This window comes from Manis pentadactyla, chromosome 6 (assembly GCF_030020395.1).
Source record: "Manis pentadactyla isolate mManPen7 chromosome 6, mManPen7.hap1, whole genome shotgun sequence".
NCBI lineage: Eukaryota > Metazoa > Chordata > Mammalia > Pholidota > Manidae > Manis > Manis pentadactyla.
Window position 1 is genome coordinate 140,496,936 of NC_080024.1, and position 19,896 is coordinate 140,516,831.

The window sequence follows — 19,896 nt, forward strand, 5'->3', positions numbered from 1 at the left end:
AAGAGGGAATTTGGAACATCTAAAACTTCTGTGGGAAATGACCCTTTTGAATCATCTATATTTGATGACTAATCTATATTCATATTTGTGACTATATTAACTGGGTTTTCTTATCTGAGATTTTTTGGGGAGTATGTTATTCTGTTCAGTATCTTCTACAGAGCTAAGAAAAGTTTAAGAAGTAAGTTTTTCATATGTCTGCATATTCTAAAACCATATAATACTTAAGAAGAGTTCTGGATATAAACGACCGTAGTATTTATTTTTTCATAAATACTTTCATACGGCAGTCTGTCTTGACTTGTATTTGCTTGGAAATGTTATGTTTTGAGCTTCTGGAGGGAGAGAGTTTCCACCAACAAGAGAAGGAAGGGTAAGGAGTGAATCACCCTCGAGAACCAGTCTCATGACGGAATGGGAATCCCAGTACAGTACCTGAGAGAGAAGGCGGAGAGCCAACAGGAGTTGAAGGGTTGGATGAAAAGCTGTTGTTAGTGTGATCTGGAGAATAGATCTTAAAACAGTGGGGAGAAAAAAACAACAACAAATCATTCATTAGGAATAAATAATAAATTTCTTAAACTACAAAGTGTCAGTGCAATTACAAGTCACAAAATACATTTAACAATCAGCTGAAGTACCCATGTTCTACAATGAAACCCTTAAACCATCACTTGAATTTTTCCAAATAAGAATTACTGATGTTGTGTTAAGACAGTGGGAACAGAACTGGACGGGGATAGGCAGACTTCAGTTGCAGTCCTTCCCGTCCACTTCCTACCATGGCTCTGTGGCCACAAGCAAGTACAGACACGCCCCAAACCTCCCTTTCCTCCTCCACAAAACAGCTCAGATGGCATCATCTCTAAGATTTTTGTACAACTCCTGCTTCACTATGATGAAGGCATTTGAGTCCAAGCACAAGAATAAATAAAATCTTTAACTTAGGTCACAGTGCTAACATAAATCAAACTTATTTTATGCTCCTAATGATAAGGAAAAACAGAGAGACAAAAATGTTAGAGCAACAAATCTCCACTTACGTTTGCAAATGACCATGTTTAGATTTTCAAGGCAATACTAAGTATCTTCCCTCAGACAGATAAGGTGTGTCATTTTGTCACTAGTGAACAAGCAAGAAACGTTCAGTTCTAGCCTCCTGGCAGTGGGTAGGCGAGGCAGAGAAGCTGAGTCCCAAAGTGCCAATTACGCGACAATTGCTCATGGACCTCAGTTATGGTCATTTTCTTAAAAAATGCCTTTTCCAGAGTGTTTTAGAACTGCCCCTTGTAAAGTCAGTCTTAGCTGGTCAATGAGCACCCATATGGCTTTAGAGAAAAATAAGAAATCAAGAGAGGATATCTACAGAACTAACAGTCCTGAGCAAATCCACAGATCTGTAACTGAGTACCGCCTAGCACCGTGGTAAAGGGACAGGACGGAAGGGAACAGTCATGTCCTGACAGCAGGGCTCTCTCCTCAAATTTCCCAATGGTCATGCAAGAAAGCTAGCATTTCCCAAAATCAAAGCTGTTTGCCATTCATTTTCTACAATTCCAAATGTCCACTTTTGATTAAAGTTCACCCTTCTACTATGGTACATATGAAGTCCAGAGTCAATATTTTCTCACCGAAGCAAGTGCTTTCCCCAGAGCATCTCCAGTCTGGGAGCTGCCTGCTGCCCCGCTTCCTCTATTTGCTGCAAAAACAAAAGGCAGAATATGAAAAACCAGGCAGTGAGACATCTAACAATTTTCTATTCCTGGTCCATTTACTCACAATTTAATTGCATTTTTAATGCTAATTACAACACATTAATCTTTAATTAGCATTAATTTGTTTGCTGAGGTAGATGTCAAATATATTCATGTTACATTTTTTACAGATAAAATATAAACCTGACACCTTGGTTTAAAGATGAAGTGTTTTAGTTGCTATTACTGTCCCCCTTGTTGCTTATGGGTAGTTAGGGTGAATGAGGGGCAAGTAAGCACGTCAGGTTCACTGCTGAGAAGTAGGCAGTACTTTCAGGTCTCTGAAGTTCTCCAGCTTTGGCTTTTCTTTGTATTGTATACGGGAAATTGAATTATCTTCACAAATAATTTACACATGCTTTCAAATTTAAAAAAAATTTTTTTTGGATACATAGCAAAATGAGGTGCTCCTCTCAGAGTTCCACAGTAAACAAAATAAACCAAAAAAAGTCTATCACAGGTTTTGGCTGCCTAGAAGAGAACATTTTAAAATATTTTAAATAACATACAGTCTTCAAATAGTTAAGCCTGTGTTCACATTAAAAGAATCTGAGCTGTCATGTTTCTAAAAGTCAACAGGGTCTCAAAGTCCAGAGACAAAATAAGGCCACGTATTCATGAAGTTATGTCTATTATCTTAAATCCTTGTACTGTGAACTACAAAATAGATGAACAAAGAGTACTGTTAAGAAAAACATGCAGATGCTAGAATATAATTCCAAGCCAGCTCTGTTTAATACAGGGCCTACAACATTAGGTACTGTATTGTTTACGGCCTCAACATAGCAAATAGACATAAGTAGTTAAATAAAACCAATTAAATTTCAGGAGATGTTTTTCACTATTTTGTGAAACAAGGAAAGGAAATCTTAAATCAACTGATTAATCCAAACAGAACTTCACTGCACACTTAAATAATTTTTAAAAATTCCCAGCCCTATCCATGACCCAAGAGAACAACACCCTTGCTGGCAGATGGTAAGTCTGCTTCCAGATCAGTACAATGCAGTGGTGGGGTCAGATCTCAAGTGGTCAAGTTCTCTGCCTCTCTAGGTTATAATTTCATTCTCCTGACCTCTGCTTAGCATAGTTAAATTATGCTTGCTATTTTTATGTATTTCCAAGTTAGGTATGTCAGACAGTCTTTTGAAGTGTGCTTTATTTGGTTAACAAAACCCACACCCGTATTCATTTGCTAATTACTAAAACTGAAAGAAAACTGGTATGTGATAAAAAGAACACAATCACCTTCTGACAAAATCTATTCTTTTTCATATCACAAATTCCTAATATTAAAAATGTATATTGGTTATTAGCACTAAGGATTGTATGTGTAAGCAAATTCTCTGACACGAGGGTCTGGCATCATATGATTGAGCTAGTAGAAGGAAATCATAAATTCCCAAGTATATTAAAAATACTTAATATAAGCTAGGAGATAACTGAAATTATACATGGTGTGAAAATGAAGATTCCTGCACTAAAGGGTTCTTTTAAAACTAAAAACAATTTCAAAGAGAAAATAATAAGGATTTTGAAAACACAGAGAACACTAGCAGTTTTTCAACACGTATTACCATGGTATTTGGAGGCCATTTATATATATATATTTTCTCACAGAAGGAGTATTATTATATATCCTAAAACTTAGGTGTATCGGTCAAAATAATTTGCAGTATCTGCTTGATTAGATCTTCATGAAATGAAAGTTCAGAGCTACACTGGACAAAATTACATTACCTACAAAGAACCTAAACCAAAAAAGACAAGATATTGTTTCAATTACAGATAAAATTTGCTACAGTAGTAGCTTTCAAAAGATTAATTCTTCCTCTAAACAACTTTAAAATGAGAATAAATTTTTCAAAATGTATTTTCATGAAAGCAACCAGAAACAAGTGAAAACCAATAGAAATAGTTTAAGAACATTAAAAATATCAATTATATATAGAATAAAATCACTTCAGAAGACATAAGACATGAACATTATGATTACTTTTGTACTATATCTTTCTAACCAAACTTTCTACTAGTCCCTGTTTTAGAGAGGGAGATGTTAGGATTCAGGAAGTAAAATAAAAAATAGAATCGACTCCTTACCTCGTTTCGTCATGAAAACGTTTCAGAAAACTACAAAGGCTACTCATGGAAGCCACTGATAGGAACAGGCTATTTTTTAACATGAAGCCATTCCACCTTGGAGCAGCTGGAAAGCCAAACCCAAGGGCTTAAATTTCAAAGCGGTTTATTGGGGCCAGTTTGCGCTTTCACTTGGAATGCCTTTTGTTCTGTTCCAGGAAACAGTGAAGAAACATTTTCAAAAGTCCCTGAACATGTTAACTACATGGGTCTTTTTTTTTTTTTTGAAGGTTTCTCTTTTTATTTGTGTGATTGAGAGGTCATGGGGCCTAAACAATCAGAAAGTGAATATATTTCTACTCAAAGGCTATGTCTTCTATATTGAGTAACAAGTCAGGTTTAGTAAAAACACACTTCTAATTAATTAAACTCTGTGACCATCAAATCCACCTTTTTTTGGCTTTAATGTAATAGGACTTGACTACTATTCTAGGCCCAAGGTTTTGTCAACTTGTATTATTAGAATTTACCAAAATCCCCACAGAATAGAAATAAAGATACAAACTATTGCTCCTACTTGGTGAAGGCTGGACTGATTTCTTAAGCTATTTTAGCTCTAATCAATTTCCTTTGCTCAGGAGAAAAAATAATCAGTCTCTAAGTAGAGCTGTAACATAAATATGAATGGAAGATGAGCAGCTATTAAGAGGAACTGCAGTCTTGCAGGAGGATTCGGCTCTGCCAGCCCCCAAGCACTGCTGAGGTGGTCTGAGCGCAGGTGCTGCTGGCGGCTGAAAGATGGAGCAGGAAGACGGTCTGGTGTCTTCGGCTACATGGGGGACCACCCTCGGACTCAATCTCAGCTTTGGGGAAGTGGCAATTGCCGCTGGAACACACCCTAATCAAAACACTAGGATGAGTGGTGCCTGGGGACCAACTCAAGAAAATCAGAATTTGGAAAATATGTTATCCCTTTATTGCACATCCATCACCTCAGGCTAAGAACATCATGAAGATATAAAAAGACTAGGAAGTACAATTCATAGTGGATTTGCCTGAAAAAACAAGACTTTTAAAATTTAGGTTTTTCTGAACTGTGTCCAAGTGACCTTCATGTTATTAAACTATTGGAAGCAGCATAACAATGTCACGAGCTTGTCTATAAAGATGACAAAGGGGAAGAGAATCTCCGGCACACTATGACGGCATGCAGGCTTTAGAATGAGACTCCAATATGGGCTACAAGGCACTAATTTTTAGCAGGAGGGTTCTTAGGAATGCAGGGGGAAGTTGGGCCCCAAGACCATGTGCAGGAAATGGACGAGAAGACTTAAATCAAACTAGTTTATTGTTCTCTGCTGGTGGTCTTTGTAACTAAGATGCCATGACACTGCTGGATAAAATACATATTACTCTTATGCTCTGTGCCTGTTCATCACCCAACTATATTTAAGGCTCCGGATTCTTATAAAAGACAAAGTGAATACTATGTGACTACTCTAGTCATAAAATTACTGTGAAACCAAGTCCTCAGGGGAAATGGACATAATGTTTCTACTACAAAAGCCACATACTAAAATGCTTCATGTCATACAAACATGTCATTAGAAGTGAAAGTTGTAAGCCATATTAATTCATAAACCAGATAGATATTCCAGGGTAATCTTTAGCATATGCTGTATTAAATCAATCTTGGTAGTCTTTTCCTTCAACACTATTTGGTTTGAGGTTTAAAAACATGGGAAATACCATGCATTAGAAAGCAGGCCAGTTAAAAACGAATAAAACAATAATAGTTATTATAACCATCATGCTCGTTGTATGCCCAATTCCCTCTGAGGGGAAGGGAGGGTGTATAGCCCCAAACCACAAGGGGTTACACCCTGGGAATGTGTACCAATGGTATTTCCCAGTGGGGAACTGGTGCATTCCCCTCCCTGAGTAGTCTCAGGGAACTGTATTATGGTAGGGGGGTCCTCTCCATCCTTTTGATCTGGAAGGGCTACTGGAGATTGCAAGTGGGAAGAAAATATGTAGATAGCAAAATGTATCTGGCTACTATCCTCGAGACATTCCTATCCTCTGGGATTGAGTAATTTAACTATACTTTGTCCTCTGTATGTGTGCTTACATGCAGAGGCCTGGACCGGACCAACTCCTGCAGCCCCCAGACTTAGCTTCAGTCCTTAACTGGGAGTACATTAGTTGAACCGTTAAGAATCCAAGCTGTGTCCCATGCATTATATTTATCTAACTCCAAGGTGCTTAACACACCCTTCCAATTCAGAAATGCCTAATGTAATCTCCAGAGTTTGCTGGCAAGGCTTCAGAGAAAAGTAGTGGACTCTATGCCACAAGTAAAATACTGTACTCCACAATTCTCTTGAAAATCCATGCATGAATATATCATTAAAAAAAACCCATTCATTAACGTAACCTGAGTAAGCTCTGTCCTTCCTAAGCATTTCTCAAAGAATGATAACGGGCATTCAAGGGCAAGAGGGAAGAACAACAAACAAACAACGGCCACTCCTGCAGGTCACACACCACCCCAAACCTCAGTGAGCATCTTTCATCTCTGAGACACAGACGGCAGAACCAGAGGCACGGGAGTGTGCTTCCAGAGCAGGCACCTTCTGATGGTTCTAGAGCTTACATCCCACTCCACGTGCACTTTGTTACTCTATGATCAGTTCGGGACAATTGGTGACCTCCAGGAAGATACATTTACTGCATCAAACTGAGAGACGGGGCAATGATCTTCTGAACTGAAAGAGCAGCTTCCTAAGACATCAACGCCATTTATGAAAAAATTGCAATGCCTTGCAACTTTTCACCAAGAAAACTTGAAAAATGTGATGTCCATGTGTTAGTGCTTGAACCCCATTCTTACGGCATTAGTATTGCTTACAGTCATTTTCTACAGAATCATGTGTGTAATCCCAAACATGTGTTAGGCTATGTGTTCCCTATTTACCAATTATTTAATTAGCTCTGTTTGTTCTTTGAGATACAGGCAATGTAATATTTCTTTATTTCCTGCATTTCAGAATGAGTGAGCATATGCCAAATATTTTCAAAAGTCTGCAGATGTATCCTATTAATCCATACTGTTTGTTCGGGAAGTATCACTAACATCAGAAAAGAAATCTTCTCTTCTTGTTATACAGACATGCTGCCATCCCCGACTCCTACCACACTCTGAAAATCAAACCGAAGCCTAAGAGAATTAAAGTGCCAAGAAACATGAGCCTGACATGGACACTGCGCCTCACGAAGGCTTATTATTGTACTTCCATTTTCCTCTGTATTTTACCTTTTGGAATTGGAGGATGTATTAAGGAAGAAGATTACAGACTGTGTCCCTTAAAGTTATCCTAAAGTAATAATTGTATTTATGCAAGTTCATAAAAGCCTATTCCTCCAAAAAGCTGAATTACATGTCTATTTATTTCCTGAAAAGATTATAAAGCTTTCTCACATTCTGCTAATAGATTTTGACAAATGCATCCATGATCAAGGACTAACTTACATAATAAAGTTGTTCCCCAAAAATCTTCTTTCTGGGTTCCAAAAATCTCATACTTTTCCCTTTTAAAATTATAGCTTTTGTTATTGTGTAGACCCTCCTTCCACTTACAGAGGGCCCTGTGGCCTATATAACAAGTTAAGTCCACCTTTAGTATTCCGTTGAGCCCATGAGGATACAGGAGTCACCCATCACCCTGCCCTGCTCAGACCAAATGAGGGAGTAGACATTCCTGCCCCCTCACAAACTAATGATGGGCCAGCTAGCTGACTAAAGCAAACCCCATTCCCACTGAGACTCGTGGCTCTGCTGACCATGGCTCATGGAGGACAATGACACCACCTCATGACACGTCTTTCTCATGAGTTGTACTGCCTCGCGCCCAGGAAGACTGTTTTGCAAATCAACCAACAAAACTTTTTTTCAAACAGTGCCTAAGTATGTTTTCCTCAATTATAGCTTTTGCTCCATCTTTATACTTTGCTAAAAAAGAAAATTACTCAAACCACGAGTAGACAGGAAATCTGCCATGTAAGAGGATGAATGACTGGTCATCCTTCATAACTAGACCTCCTGATGGCAGAAAGGGGCTTTCCATTTGTCAAACCACATTGAAGTGAAATATGCTTTTCTCACTTTTTCAGTTCTGCACTTCTTTCTTTCTTCTTGTTTTTCTAATCTGCCAAAACTGCCTTGAGAGCTAACAAAACTTCCCCATATGACCTCTGCCCCTGGCTCTCCAAGGTCAAACTGATATGATGCGCTTGTGGAAGCTTTGTTATGAAAAGTTACAAAAATGGAAACAATTTCCTAAATTTACTTCTTAGTGAGACATGATAGTGAAGGACTGCTAGATGGCTCATCTCAAGTGTGAACTGCATTACTGAATAAGCGGGGAGTGTATTTTTTAGGCAGAACTATATTTGCATCGTTTCAAAACACATCTCTTCTCTTTCATCAAAAACTCTCCCACGTAAGTGATTCACACCATTTTCCAAACTTCTATAAGCCATCTCAAGAAAATGAAAAAACTACAAAGAGCTAAGGGAAATAAACAGCAGGATTATTACCCTGTCATCCATTTTCTCTCTAAAACGTACAGTTGGAGTTCCCATCAGTGACCCACTGGAAGTGATCTTACAGCCAAGGAAGGTGCAGGCTTGAGCTGAACCAAAGAGCAGGGACCAGGTAAGTCTGAGGTTTTAGTAAGACCCCAGGGCATCAGGCTATGCTGCTCATTGTCGAAGGCAGATTCAGAAGGGGTGGCTGCCTTCTCCCCAGTCCAGACTCTTTCTTGGTGGAGCAGCTAGATACTCTGCCTAGCTCTTTCCTCAAGAGGAGTGCGGTAGCAGAACCATCTATCCTGGGAGAGGAACACAGCGGACATCATGAAAAATGAAAGGATGATGGCCCGGCCCACTCATCTGGCAGCAGTGTCCAGCTTGGGCTTTAACTCTTCAGTGAATCTGCTTGAGAAAAAGCATTAACCATTGGCCCGCTGCTGCCCAGGCATCTCTCTCAGAAGTAAGTAAACACTTCCTCCCCTCTGCAGGACTCCACAATGCCACAATCTCCAGAAGGTGAAGCCATCCAGATTTAATAATCAGCTGTAAATTTCAAGTGAACTAGTCTTCAGGAGACAGTGATGTATCATGGTTAAGAGCTTAGCACATAACTGGAATTTGGGACATGGTCAATAACTGCTATTAAGAGCTAATGAGCCCCATATCTCACCAGTCTTCAGTGGTTTGTCAGGAAAGTTCACTTTGTTCACTGTCTCAGAGTGTGAGAAGCAAAGTAGTTTTGGTCTGTTTAAACTTTTGTTCAGTCTAGTGACTCATACAAAGTAGCCAAATTTTAGTTTCCTGTAACTAATGGAATTGTGGTCAAGCCAATGACTACTTCTGTTTGGTTCATTTAGTTATGTGGCAAATATTCATTACCTGATTGCTGTTCAATTATGAGGGGAAAAAAAGAGGTCCTTGGTAATTAAACGCTGACATTGATTGTCACATCAGAATTGGCATTTCCATGACTCACCCATTATACTATCTGTCCCGTTGGCAGGAGGTGTACAGGAAGAGGTGCTGTAATGGTTTGTACCACTACGGTGGAAAGTGGACATCGGAGGAAGACTGGAATTGATGTCTGCTGAGGAGTGTGATGGATAGCTCTGCAGCAAGAAGCAGAAAAGGAGACCAAATTCAACCATAAAATATTTAGTGGGTTAGTTTTCTAATACTCCTTTCAGAACGCTTCATTTTGCAAAGGAGACAGCCCTTATAATTAATTTCAAAATATCCAAGAATAGATCTTGTTTAGATTTGACAGCTTTCATTTTTCAAGTAATATAATACAAAGATACACAGTTGCTATGGTTTTGCATTGGATAGAGAGGAATATAATGGCAACATAAGACACTGAGAAATGGACACAGTCTCTAAATCTAAAAATTACTGTTCAAAAGCAGCATCTCTGGGATTTCAGCAACATAAAATACCATCTATACTGTTATTTTTTTGTAAAGTCTATTGATAAACTAAGAAAGATTCCATGACATAACTAATAAACATCATGATCTGCAGGATTTACATTACACTTTCGTATCTTGAACATCCTGAACTTCTGGACACTAAATGGCAAAGAGTAACCTGTCTCAAATCTTCTTCCTGAAAATTGGGTCATCTTTCTGAACACTAGCAAGAACAAAATGGTAAATGAAAAATTTTTAAAGTATGAATGATTGACTATCTCTCTAAAGCATCAATATGTAAAGCCTTAAATCAATGACTATATTGAATGAAATTGGAACGAATGGACTGTGAATGACTCATTTGATTTCTTTCTTTACATGTCCTCTCCATTAACGATCCATCACATCACCGACTACAGAAGAAAAACACCATCTTTAAAGAATTATTTGATTTAAGGCTTGGCTTCGAGTTCAGTTATTATACTAGCTGTCCAAGTAAGCTGCTTGTCTTGGGGCATATCACAGGGCCTGTAAGGTGGCAAATGAGCTGCTAGTGATCCATCTGCTTGGGAATGAGCACATCTCAACAGGCACATGGTTATTTACAAAAACGCGTTGAGATGTGTTCCTTTTCATGATAAAAAAAAGTAGCTGCCTTTCATTGCTTTCTCTTTCAAGTGCATTTCCACCTATACTGTAAACTCTTTAAGGGGAGGGACTAGAGTTGATACCCCCGCATCCCTCATCTTGTAGCTGGGTGCTGAACACGTAACTATCCTATACACTCAAAGAACAACAGATTATCACATAGCAGTTAATAAACAGTGGACTGAAATACTACTTCTTTGAGCAAGAACTAAAACAGTCTAGAAAATGACCCTGTATTTCAGAGCTGGGGGTCTGCCAATGACATGGTGGGTACCTTTGAAAACATTACCTCTGAACACTCAAAACAGTCCAACTGAAAGGTCAACATCAGTAAAAAAAGTTGAAATGATATCCTTAAACCTCCCCATGTTCTCAAGAATGCCTTTCAAACTTTTGAGTTTTTTCATAGATCTCTGTGCTCCAACCAAAAACTTCATTAGGCCACCTATTAAGCTCATGTCTACCTGCTACTTATAGAATACCCTCAATATTCCACAAAACTTCCTCCAGAGAATGAGAGAATGGGCCCATCCCATAGCACAGCTAATCTGAAAGACTGGATAAGCAACAGAACACCAAACTTAGAAGAGCTATTTCTGCTCAAGAGCTGAAGACTAAAATAAAGTAGAGAAGAAGAAACAATATGAATATGGAAAAAAGAAAACCAAAGAGAAAGAGATGGTCTGACTTCATTTCTACACATTTCTACTTCATTTCTATACATCCCATGCTGAATTTCTCAAGAACAGAGAAACTTTATGAATGAGCACTAAATATGCAAAAATCAAACCAGAGGAGAAGGACTTTGAAAAAATATTTAAATAACTATAATAATCACAGGATAAACCAGAAGAAACATGATTGCATCAGTGAGAATTTTTAGACCTTTTAGACATGGTGTAAAATGAGCAGTAATTCAAGATTTGACAGATAAGGGATTCATACTGAGTTCAAAGAATAAAAAGAAAAGTTCTTCCTGTAGATTTTAATGGGGAAACCAATGCAATCCACGTAAATCAGTTATTTTTAGAGACTCATAGAGATGCTGAAAGAAACTAATGAAATTTATAACTAGATTATTTTTACAAGGAAAAGTATCTTGAAAACTACTGTCACTCAAAGACATAATATATACACCACAGAGACTATTAGTGATACGTGAATAATGTCTCTTTTAGAGTACTTAGGGGTCAACTATAAGAGGTCTCCTTAGTCTCTCTTACTTCAGCTATTAATACTGTCTGCCCTGCTTACTACAAAAGGAAAGGGGAAGTATGACAAAGTGTTATGGCTTTACATGCTATTTGTTTATTTATTTTTACTTATGATACCCAAGTACAGTGTACCGGGAGTCTATTGACAGAGTATGTGTTGAAAATGTTTCCATTAGTGGCATCTGTGTCATCCGATGGGTTGATAATTCAAAGATGAGAAAATAGCACATACTCAGAATAGAACCACGGTTGGGCTAAGGCAGGGCTTCACGACCTTGGCACCATGTTGTCTTTTGTGTCGGCTGACTCTTTGCTGGGGGGGGGGCTCCCCCGTGCACTATAGCGTGTCTACCAGCACCCTGGCCTCTGCAGCTCTGCAGTACAGATGCCAGCAGCACCTACTCCCATTTGTAACATCCAAAAATGTCTCCAAACATTTCCCAAAGTTCCCTGAGGGGCAAAATTGCACCCGGTTGTGAATCACAGGGTAAGGGTTTATGTTACAAAAAATAAAAGACAACAGAACTTCCTTTACGTTAAAATTCCAGACTCCTGGGACTCTTCCACTGTGTGGTGCAAAGACCATGCCTAAACCATACCAGACAGCCAGAACACTATCCTATTAAAAAAAGACCTTTGCCAAGTCATTCTGAAGTTAAATCTTCTACAACAACCCTTTCTGAAGAATAACCACAAACTCCATTCTTCTGAGTGACTTTGTGTGGGTAAATGTGATATAGAAGTGATTAGCTGTGGCACTGTGTCGTAGAGGCTGAAACTGGAATTCAAAGAATCAAAACTGATGACTTGAAAATTGCTACTGAAATGTGTGGACTTTAAGCTTTATAATTACACGTTCTACTATAGTATTGTATGAACTGATGAAGATAATAATGTTTCTAAAATGTTTTACCTTTTGAGGCAATACTAATTTGGCCAAATTATACCCAAAATAACACAAGGAAAACTTCCTTTTTCTCAAACTGTACTTTGTTCAGTATGGGACTGGCCACAGGCAATGGAAGAAAATTGTGAGGAACTCCCAGTTCTTTCAAGTGAGAAGACACAAACTTCCCACTGTATACTCAAATTATTCTCAATGTCAGATTTTTAAAAGTCACTTCAATGAGGAATTTCCAAATAGTTAAATGCTGAAATTACAAGGATTAATAGATATAATTTAATAGTTTCCCTATTAGTAGAGAATTCATTAGGATACGTTAACAGAGACCTAATTCATTTATCCATTGTTTAAAACAAATCTCCTATAACTAAGATGTGCTAACTGATCGTAATAAGAATGAAAACCCTATGTTTTGGGGTAGGTAAGTGACATTATAAATACAGTATTAGATGCAACCTACTGGGTTATTCCTTCAAAATGACCTCTCTTCCTAGTTGATAGTATCATTTTGATTCAGCAAAACTTTTTCTAAAAGGAATGTAGTTGGTTTTCCTTTTAAATTTATAGTTTTTATGCATTTTATGAGTACATTTGTATAAGTGCATTTTAAAGACACCTCTCTCATGTGCTGAACTTGATTCGGATCAAATCAAATCACCTAAATCAAAATCTTAGAGCATGGCAGGGAAAGAAAGAGAGAAATACAGGACGAAAGAAAAATAAATGTCAAAGGGACAGCTCTTAAAACGACTGAAATTCCAACATATTAGCATCATGTAAAATCTTTCATTCAAGCAAAAATTTTCTTTGCTCATAGGACACACGTAGTTTTGATCATGAGTTCCTTAGAGAAGTGGAAAATGATGAGGGAGAAATAAAAATGCTAGCCAAGAAGAAATTCTAGTATAATAACAGTTAATACTTCTTGAAGCTTTCCCTTTACTACCTCCATGTAGGAGGTGGGAAAGGAAGAAATTTTAAAGTAAATATTCTGCTACTTAATGAAAGTTGAAATTTCTAATAGTTTGTGATTTATTCTTTTAAACTTAGTGTGGTGCAAAGGCCATGCCTAAACCATACCAGACAGCAGGACATTATCCTATTTTAAAAAAGATGACACAAAGTGGCCAATTCTACCTCCATTATTTGTCTCTCATTAATAGACAGCCTAATTGCCCACACAGTGTTTCTGCTGCTAGGACTGACTAAATAGATATTTTCAAGGATATCAGAAATCATAACTTCAGGGATGTTTTATGTCATCAGAATAGGATGTAAGTCACCTTTTCTAGATTTCTAATGGATGAGCAAAAGAGAGGAACGACCACAGAAGTTCAGACAGTACTATTTCCTATATCAGAATGGAGAAAGAAACATAAATCTGGGTTTTGGGAAAAGAAAAAAAGGCAAACTGCAAAATGAAGAGGAGTGATATAAGTGAACAATAAGATCACTGGGTTTATCCTTCCCTTTGCATTTGCAGCGTTAGAGGTTCATACATTTTTTAAAGCCATTATTATTGCACAAGAGGCTCAATCCCATCTTAAATGCATCCTAAACTTAACTTATTATCTAGAAGTACTTTTTCCTCCATGAAATGATAGACTTAAGTTCCTAAATTTTTGAGTCTAGAAAACCATCAGATGATTTGCTTCCTCCAGGATAAAGAAACATACTAGGACGGAGGAGTGTAGGTGATGGGCAGAGTGGAAACTTCAGTAATGAAAAAAAGATAACATTCTTTAGCCCAGCAATTTTCAACTTTCAACTGAGTGAGGTAAAACAGAGTGTCAGTGGGAGATGGGTGGGAGTGTGGAATTAAAGCTAAAATACTGTGAATTTGGAATCTGATCCATTTAGAAATCTCATGGTTGCAGATGATGATGGGAGCAATTAGCCTTTGGGTGCAGCACAGTAGGTCAAAGCCATCACCAGCACTGGGGCCAGTCAGGGGGAAATGGCATGCCCATGGGTGATGCACATCACCTACTCTCGAAGCAGACTGACTGACACTCTGCCTCCTGCAGTGTATTTTTCAAAACTAGAGATAGCAAAAAACAAAACACAAAAATAACCCCAAGGAACGGTCATAGATGAAATTCTGCAACTCAAATATAGTGCGTATTTATGAACCAAAGTAAGCTGACAATGCAATAAAGAAAGCACAGAGCAAAACACAATAAGCAGAAGAACAATGACAAAGAGAATCTGGAAGGACTTACAAAGGTTATCTGATTCAGCCATGTCTTTGATCACAGAAACAGTACAGCTGTAAGAGTAATGGTGTGCACCATTTTCACATTCATTTACGGAGTCCTTGTGTACATGCATGGAAAGACAGAGGATGTGATTTAACAAGCTAGCTGTGTTATCCCCATTACCATGTGAGGCTGCCTTACCAAACGTTCGTGTGGATGCAGGCTACAGTAGCTGCTAGACTGTGGAATATGAGAAGAGTTGCCCAACATTCCTCCGTAGCCAGGCTGATTCATCCCACTGGAGGAGCTCCAAGGGTCACTGCTGTGATGGCCATCTGTGAAAGACAAAGAAAACCATGACTTTCCTGAGGCATTCTGCCCTGCCTTGTAGAATAGGTTTTTTTTTATGTACTTGAAAATGACTGCCTGTTGTGTATCCATCTTTGTGTTGGTTGGGTGGTTACATCAGAAGACACTCATCATTACCTTTTCCCAAGTGGCTCTACGTTGCCAAACAAGTTCTCCTAGTAATAATTCAATGGTAAAAGAACAGAACCCATTTCTACATAGAATCATGTCAAGTCAGCAAGGTAGCTAAACCTAAAGGAAACATTTCTTGGAAGTTCCCCGAGCTCTTTTTTCTATGAAAACCAACTAAAAAGTTGAATTGTTCCTAGATTTGGGGATGAAAATAAAACACTTGGGACATTATGGAGTTGGCAAGTTTACATGGCATGTAAAGAATAAGTAACAATGAAAAGGAACATCTCAGATTTAAATATTGGATTTCTTTTTTGTAATATAGACAGTAGATACAACTAAAGTTGAAATTATATTATGATGTAAAAAGAAGTCGGGTCTAAATATATATAGTTCAGATATTTTTATTTCTTTTTTCATTTTTATTTTTTGGTATATAGTTATATAGCTATCTGGAAGCCGCCTGTTGCAAATGAAAGAGTATACACACATATCACAAGGTGAATATTATGTTACAGGCAATTTTGAGAGCCTCTGGGTTTTATAAATCTGAGTTAAAAAGAGGCTTAAAATTAGAGGGAAATTAAAATGAAGTATTTTTTAATACCAAGTTCATCTTTTGTTAACGCTCTATTAAAAACATTCCTACAGACTTTTTTTTTCATTCTCTAGGACTGCTGGCCTAGAAGCTATTACTAGAGATTATTATTGTTTGATTTGGGTTTCTCAAATTAAGGGGTGGGGGGAGGATCTATGTTACTGCTGAATTCAATTTTTCTTTCATTCAATTGTTTAACAAAAATTAATGAGTGCCAGATATATATGAGGCTACCAGCTAGGTGGTAACTGTATGGCAGGTATTTCTCCCTTGAAAATAATCTTATTTTTCACCACACATGTTATTTAATTAAGGCCTTCTGAAAATGTAGGCAAAAGGCAAGTTAAATCTGACACTATACTTCACAATGCTTTTTCTCACTGAGTTTTTCTTAATCCAGAAGTTAGAATTCAGAAAAACTGGAATGGTTTCAGGACAGGGAGGAATAATCAATAGATTTCTTAAGAGCTATGCAAGCAAAATTATGACTTTGACAACTTAAGAGTTTTAACTAGAAGATGGAAATTAAAGTTAAAAATAAGAGGTCACACAGTAGTAAGTTTCAAATATGCTCCCAACAGTCTCTGAATATCTTTCACTAGAAGTTCATGGTTCTTCAAGACCTGAATTCTTAGGGCACCATGGATTCCTCACTGAAGGAAGCCGATGTGAAATGGGATCATGATGTAGTGCGTCTGTGATCCTAACATGAAAACACAGGACTTCCAAAAAGCTACTACCATATTCATGAACTTAAGACTTAGCTCTGAGACTGTGGAAGTCTCATTGTCACCTTAAATTCAACTATGAAGTTTAAGACCAGTAACACTTCAAATAGATGACATATATGATAGATAAATTGAGAATATGTATCATTGAACAAGTGTCTCCTGAAACATTTTGACAACACGATGCACTATACAGAAATACATTTAGGATTTGTTAATGCAGATCACTCTACTCAGTGCAGACTTATAAAAATACATCTTTTACATAAATTATGCTTTTCACAGTAAATTAATATTTATCACATCCTATGATCTTGGCATAATGTTGTTTTGAAAGAATAGAATTAGATGTGTGCAAATTAATTGTGCTCATCATAAATGTCAACTCAAAAATTTTTTCTTGTTCCTTTTTGTATATTCACATGCAGAAAAGCGAATTTGTTCCCTGTATTTTGCATGGTCTGCTGTGGAGAAGAGCCTGTGTTTTAATCTACCTGAGCTCTCCTGCAGTGTGCACAATTTAAGCAAGCCACCTTCCTGAAGGCAGAGAGACGAAATCTATTCTGTCAATTTTTTCAACGAATATCTACTTTGACTGATGAATCCTTAAGCCGACAGTCTCAGCGAGCACCAGTAGCATAGTCTCTCTGTCTGGTCACAAAGGAGGGGAGCTGCTGCCAAAGTGGCTGCTGTTTATGCTGAAGGGGAAAAGCTCTTTGTCATGGCACAGGATGCACCCCAGTGACACACCCTGCTTGTCCATTTGAGAGCTACACCTAGGACAGGTCTCAAAGATAAAGGATCCCTGTGAACATAAGCTCCATTATGTGTGGAACAAAGTCTATCTATTCCTAAGGTACCCATTTGATTCAATTTTATAGATTTTCCATGGAATTTCACATATGAACTCACAACCTAAAAGAGCTAACACTCTGAAGGGTAAGAAAATAAATCCCTTTTAATCAGAACGATTTTGAGTGTGTCCACTGTAATCTAAGGCAGACAGCAAGCTGCTCCCCTGGTACTTGCTGCCCCAAGTGTGCTCCCCTTCCTGTGACATGGCTCTTCCTAGGGCAGCACGAAGAAGGAAATCCCATGGCACTTGGCCAGGGCACACTCAAACAAGCTTCTCACATCCAGGCAAAAAAGTCAAAGTTTTGCATGAAGGGGTTCTTGGTAATTTCCATATCTAAATTTTAGAGTATTAACTTGGTAATAAGATCATCACATTTTGATAGTAAGTGTCACAGATAAATCAGGGATGGAGAGTTAGCTGCATCCTCTGGATAGTCTGTTCTTACAAGCAGCTGCTGTCACTTCAACCACCTTGGTCTTTTGCAAACCGGAGAAAGGAACTATACCACCAGCGCAAGACTGTACGCTGGGGGCCACACATATACATGTGCATTTACTTAAACGCACTGGACAATTACATGAATACATATGCTTTATCTACCATGAAACTGTAATGTTTCTACATTTGTCTGGGAAAAAAGGCTGGGTCTTTTGCTCTTAATCCGTTAGCACGCTGGGATAGACCTTTTACTGTGTAGTGGAATAGTATTCCAGCCTGTAGATAGGTTACTGCATCTTAACTGGGACTCCGGTTCTTACACAGAAATTAACAAGTGGCTGAAATTTTTATATGAAGTTATATTTAGGGACATTTTTTTCCCAGCTGGCTAAATCCAGGATGCTCAAAATACATATAAATGCACTCACATATTCTTCCTGCGGAGCACAGACGCTGAGACGGTCGCTCGTGGAAGACCATCCCCAAGGAAGCGTCAGTCCCAAGGGAAGCAAACCAGTTTAACCATAACTTACTATTGCTCAAGGGGTTTTTAATTTAAAAAACAAGTCTTAGTAAAGTGTTCATTAATTAATTATTTAATTAATTAATTTTTAGTGAATTCAATTCTTAAGAAGAGCATGACCTTCAATATTCTATGCTTGCCTAGCACCCCATTTCTTGAGTGTCAATTCAGCAGTCTTTTGCCCCATATTTGACTTGCGGGGACTTGGAAAGACTCTGCGCAGTGGATGTCCCTTTAGAAGGGACAGCGCCTTACCTTGCATGAAGAAGGAGCTGGGGAAAGTGCTGGCTGCTGGTTTTGAGGAAGGGTAGCCTGGCGAGTCCCTGTTGTAGTCGGCAGTGCTAGCTGACGGAGCATAGACCTGAGGAGGGAGAGCCAGTTTAGTTCCGCTTGCTGCGTTGACCAAGGTGCCTCAGGGTCCAGCCCTGGGTCAGAAGCAGGCCCAAAATGCTTAAATTCTACCCTGTCCCCCGTAAATCTGATCAGACCCTAGAAACACTGCCCCTTTCAGAATACATAAAAACAAAAACTGCTGAATATATTTGTGTGAATTTAAACTCTGTGTGGTATTTTCCAGTTGCAGGACAGAATATTCTGAACTATGTCTCCTTATAAATATATTATATAATACCCACAGGGCCATCCTGGGAATCTGAGCATCCTTTTTCTTTTAAAAACATAAATAGCCCTTGAGCACATGAAAGGTGTAAACAGAAAGATGTGCATCAAGCACCTCCCCTTTTACTCTACCTTTCAATTAAAATGTTCACTTTGGGAGACAGAGAAAACAAAGGCACCATCCAGACTACAGAAAGTGACAAATATCTTGGAATATTAAATCCCCAAAGTGTCAGCCTTTTGCAGAGATGCATGAAAAAAGCCATTAAAAAGCCCAGTTCTACATAAGACCACCAACAATCAATGTGCGTACAGGAAGGGGAAGGGAAGCCCTCCTTTATAGTTCTTATTATATTTGTGTGTGCAATAAACTTTTAAAAAGTATATAAAATGCTAATTCACTTATATTAGTTTACTAGAACTCATGAGACTGGGGGAACTAGTTCTTTCTAAAATAGCCTATGTATTTTCTTGTTTATGTTTCCTTTAAAGAAGACAACATAGTACAAAAGCATAAATTCATAAGGTATAGTTTAATTTTAATTGGTTTTACCCTTTACCTTTTCTGCTATATACATACATACATACATATATACATACATATATATATATATATATACATTTTTTTTTTTTAATCCCCATTTTCTTTTGCTCCAGGAGTTCCCCTCTCCAGATGGTCGGAGGGACTGAAACACAGTCATCCTCTTGATGAAAATGGATACCTTCCTGCCTCCATTTTGAAGCAGGCAGCCGCTCACAAAATTGGCAGTGAGCCTACAGTGATATTCACAGGTCACAGTAAAGGAAAGAGAAATTCACCAATAAAAAGGCAACTGCAGGGTTACCAAAAAAAACT

General features: G+C 38.1%; 1 protein-coding gene across 15 annotated transcripts in view; it reads right to left on the reverse strand.

The window, feature by feature from the left end:
- Nucleotides 1-19,896, reverse strand: part of TCF4 (transcription factor 4) — a 333,945-nt gene that overhangs the window by 35,579 nt on the left and 278,470 nt on the right. For all 15 annotated transcript variants that reach the window (XM_036918543.2, XM_036918538.2, XM_036918539.2 and 12 more), the window contains 5 exons: nt 18,678-18,783; nt 15,001-15,134; nt 9,403-9,535; nt 1,632-1,699; nt 436-514 (listed from right to left, as the gene is read on the reverse strand). In XM_036918543.2, the coding sequence (XP_036774438.1) occupies nt 436-514; nt 1,632-1,699; nt 9,403-9,535; nt 15,001-15,134; nt 18,678-18,783 (520 nt within the window). The remainder of the gene's footprint in view (nt 1-435; nt 515-1,631; nt 1,700-9,402; nt 9,536-15,000; nt 15,135-18,677; nt 18,784-19,896) is intronic.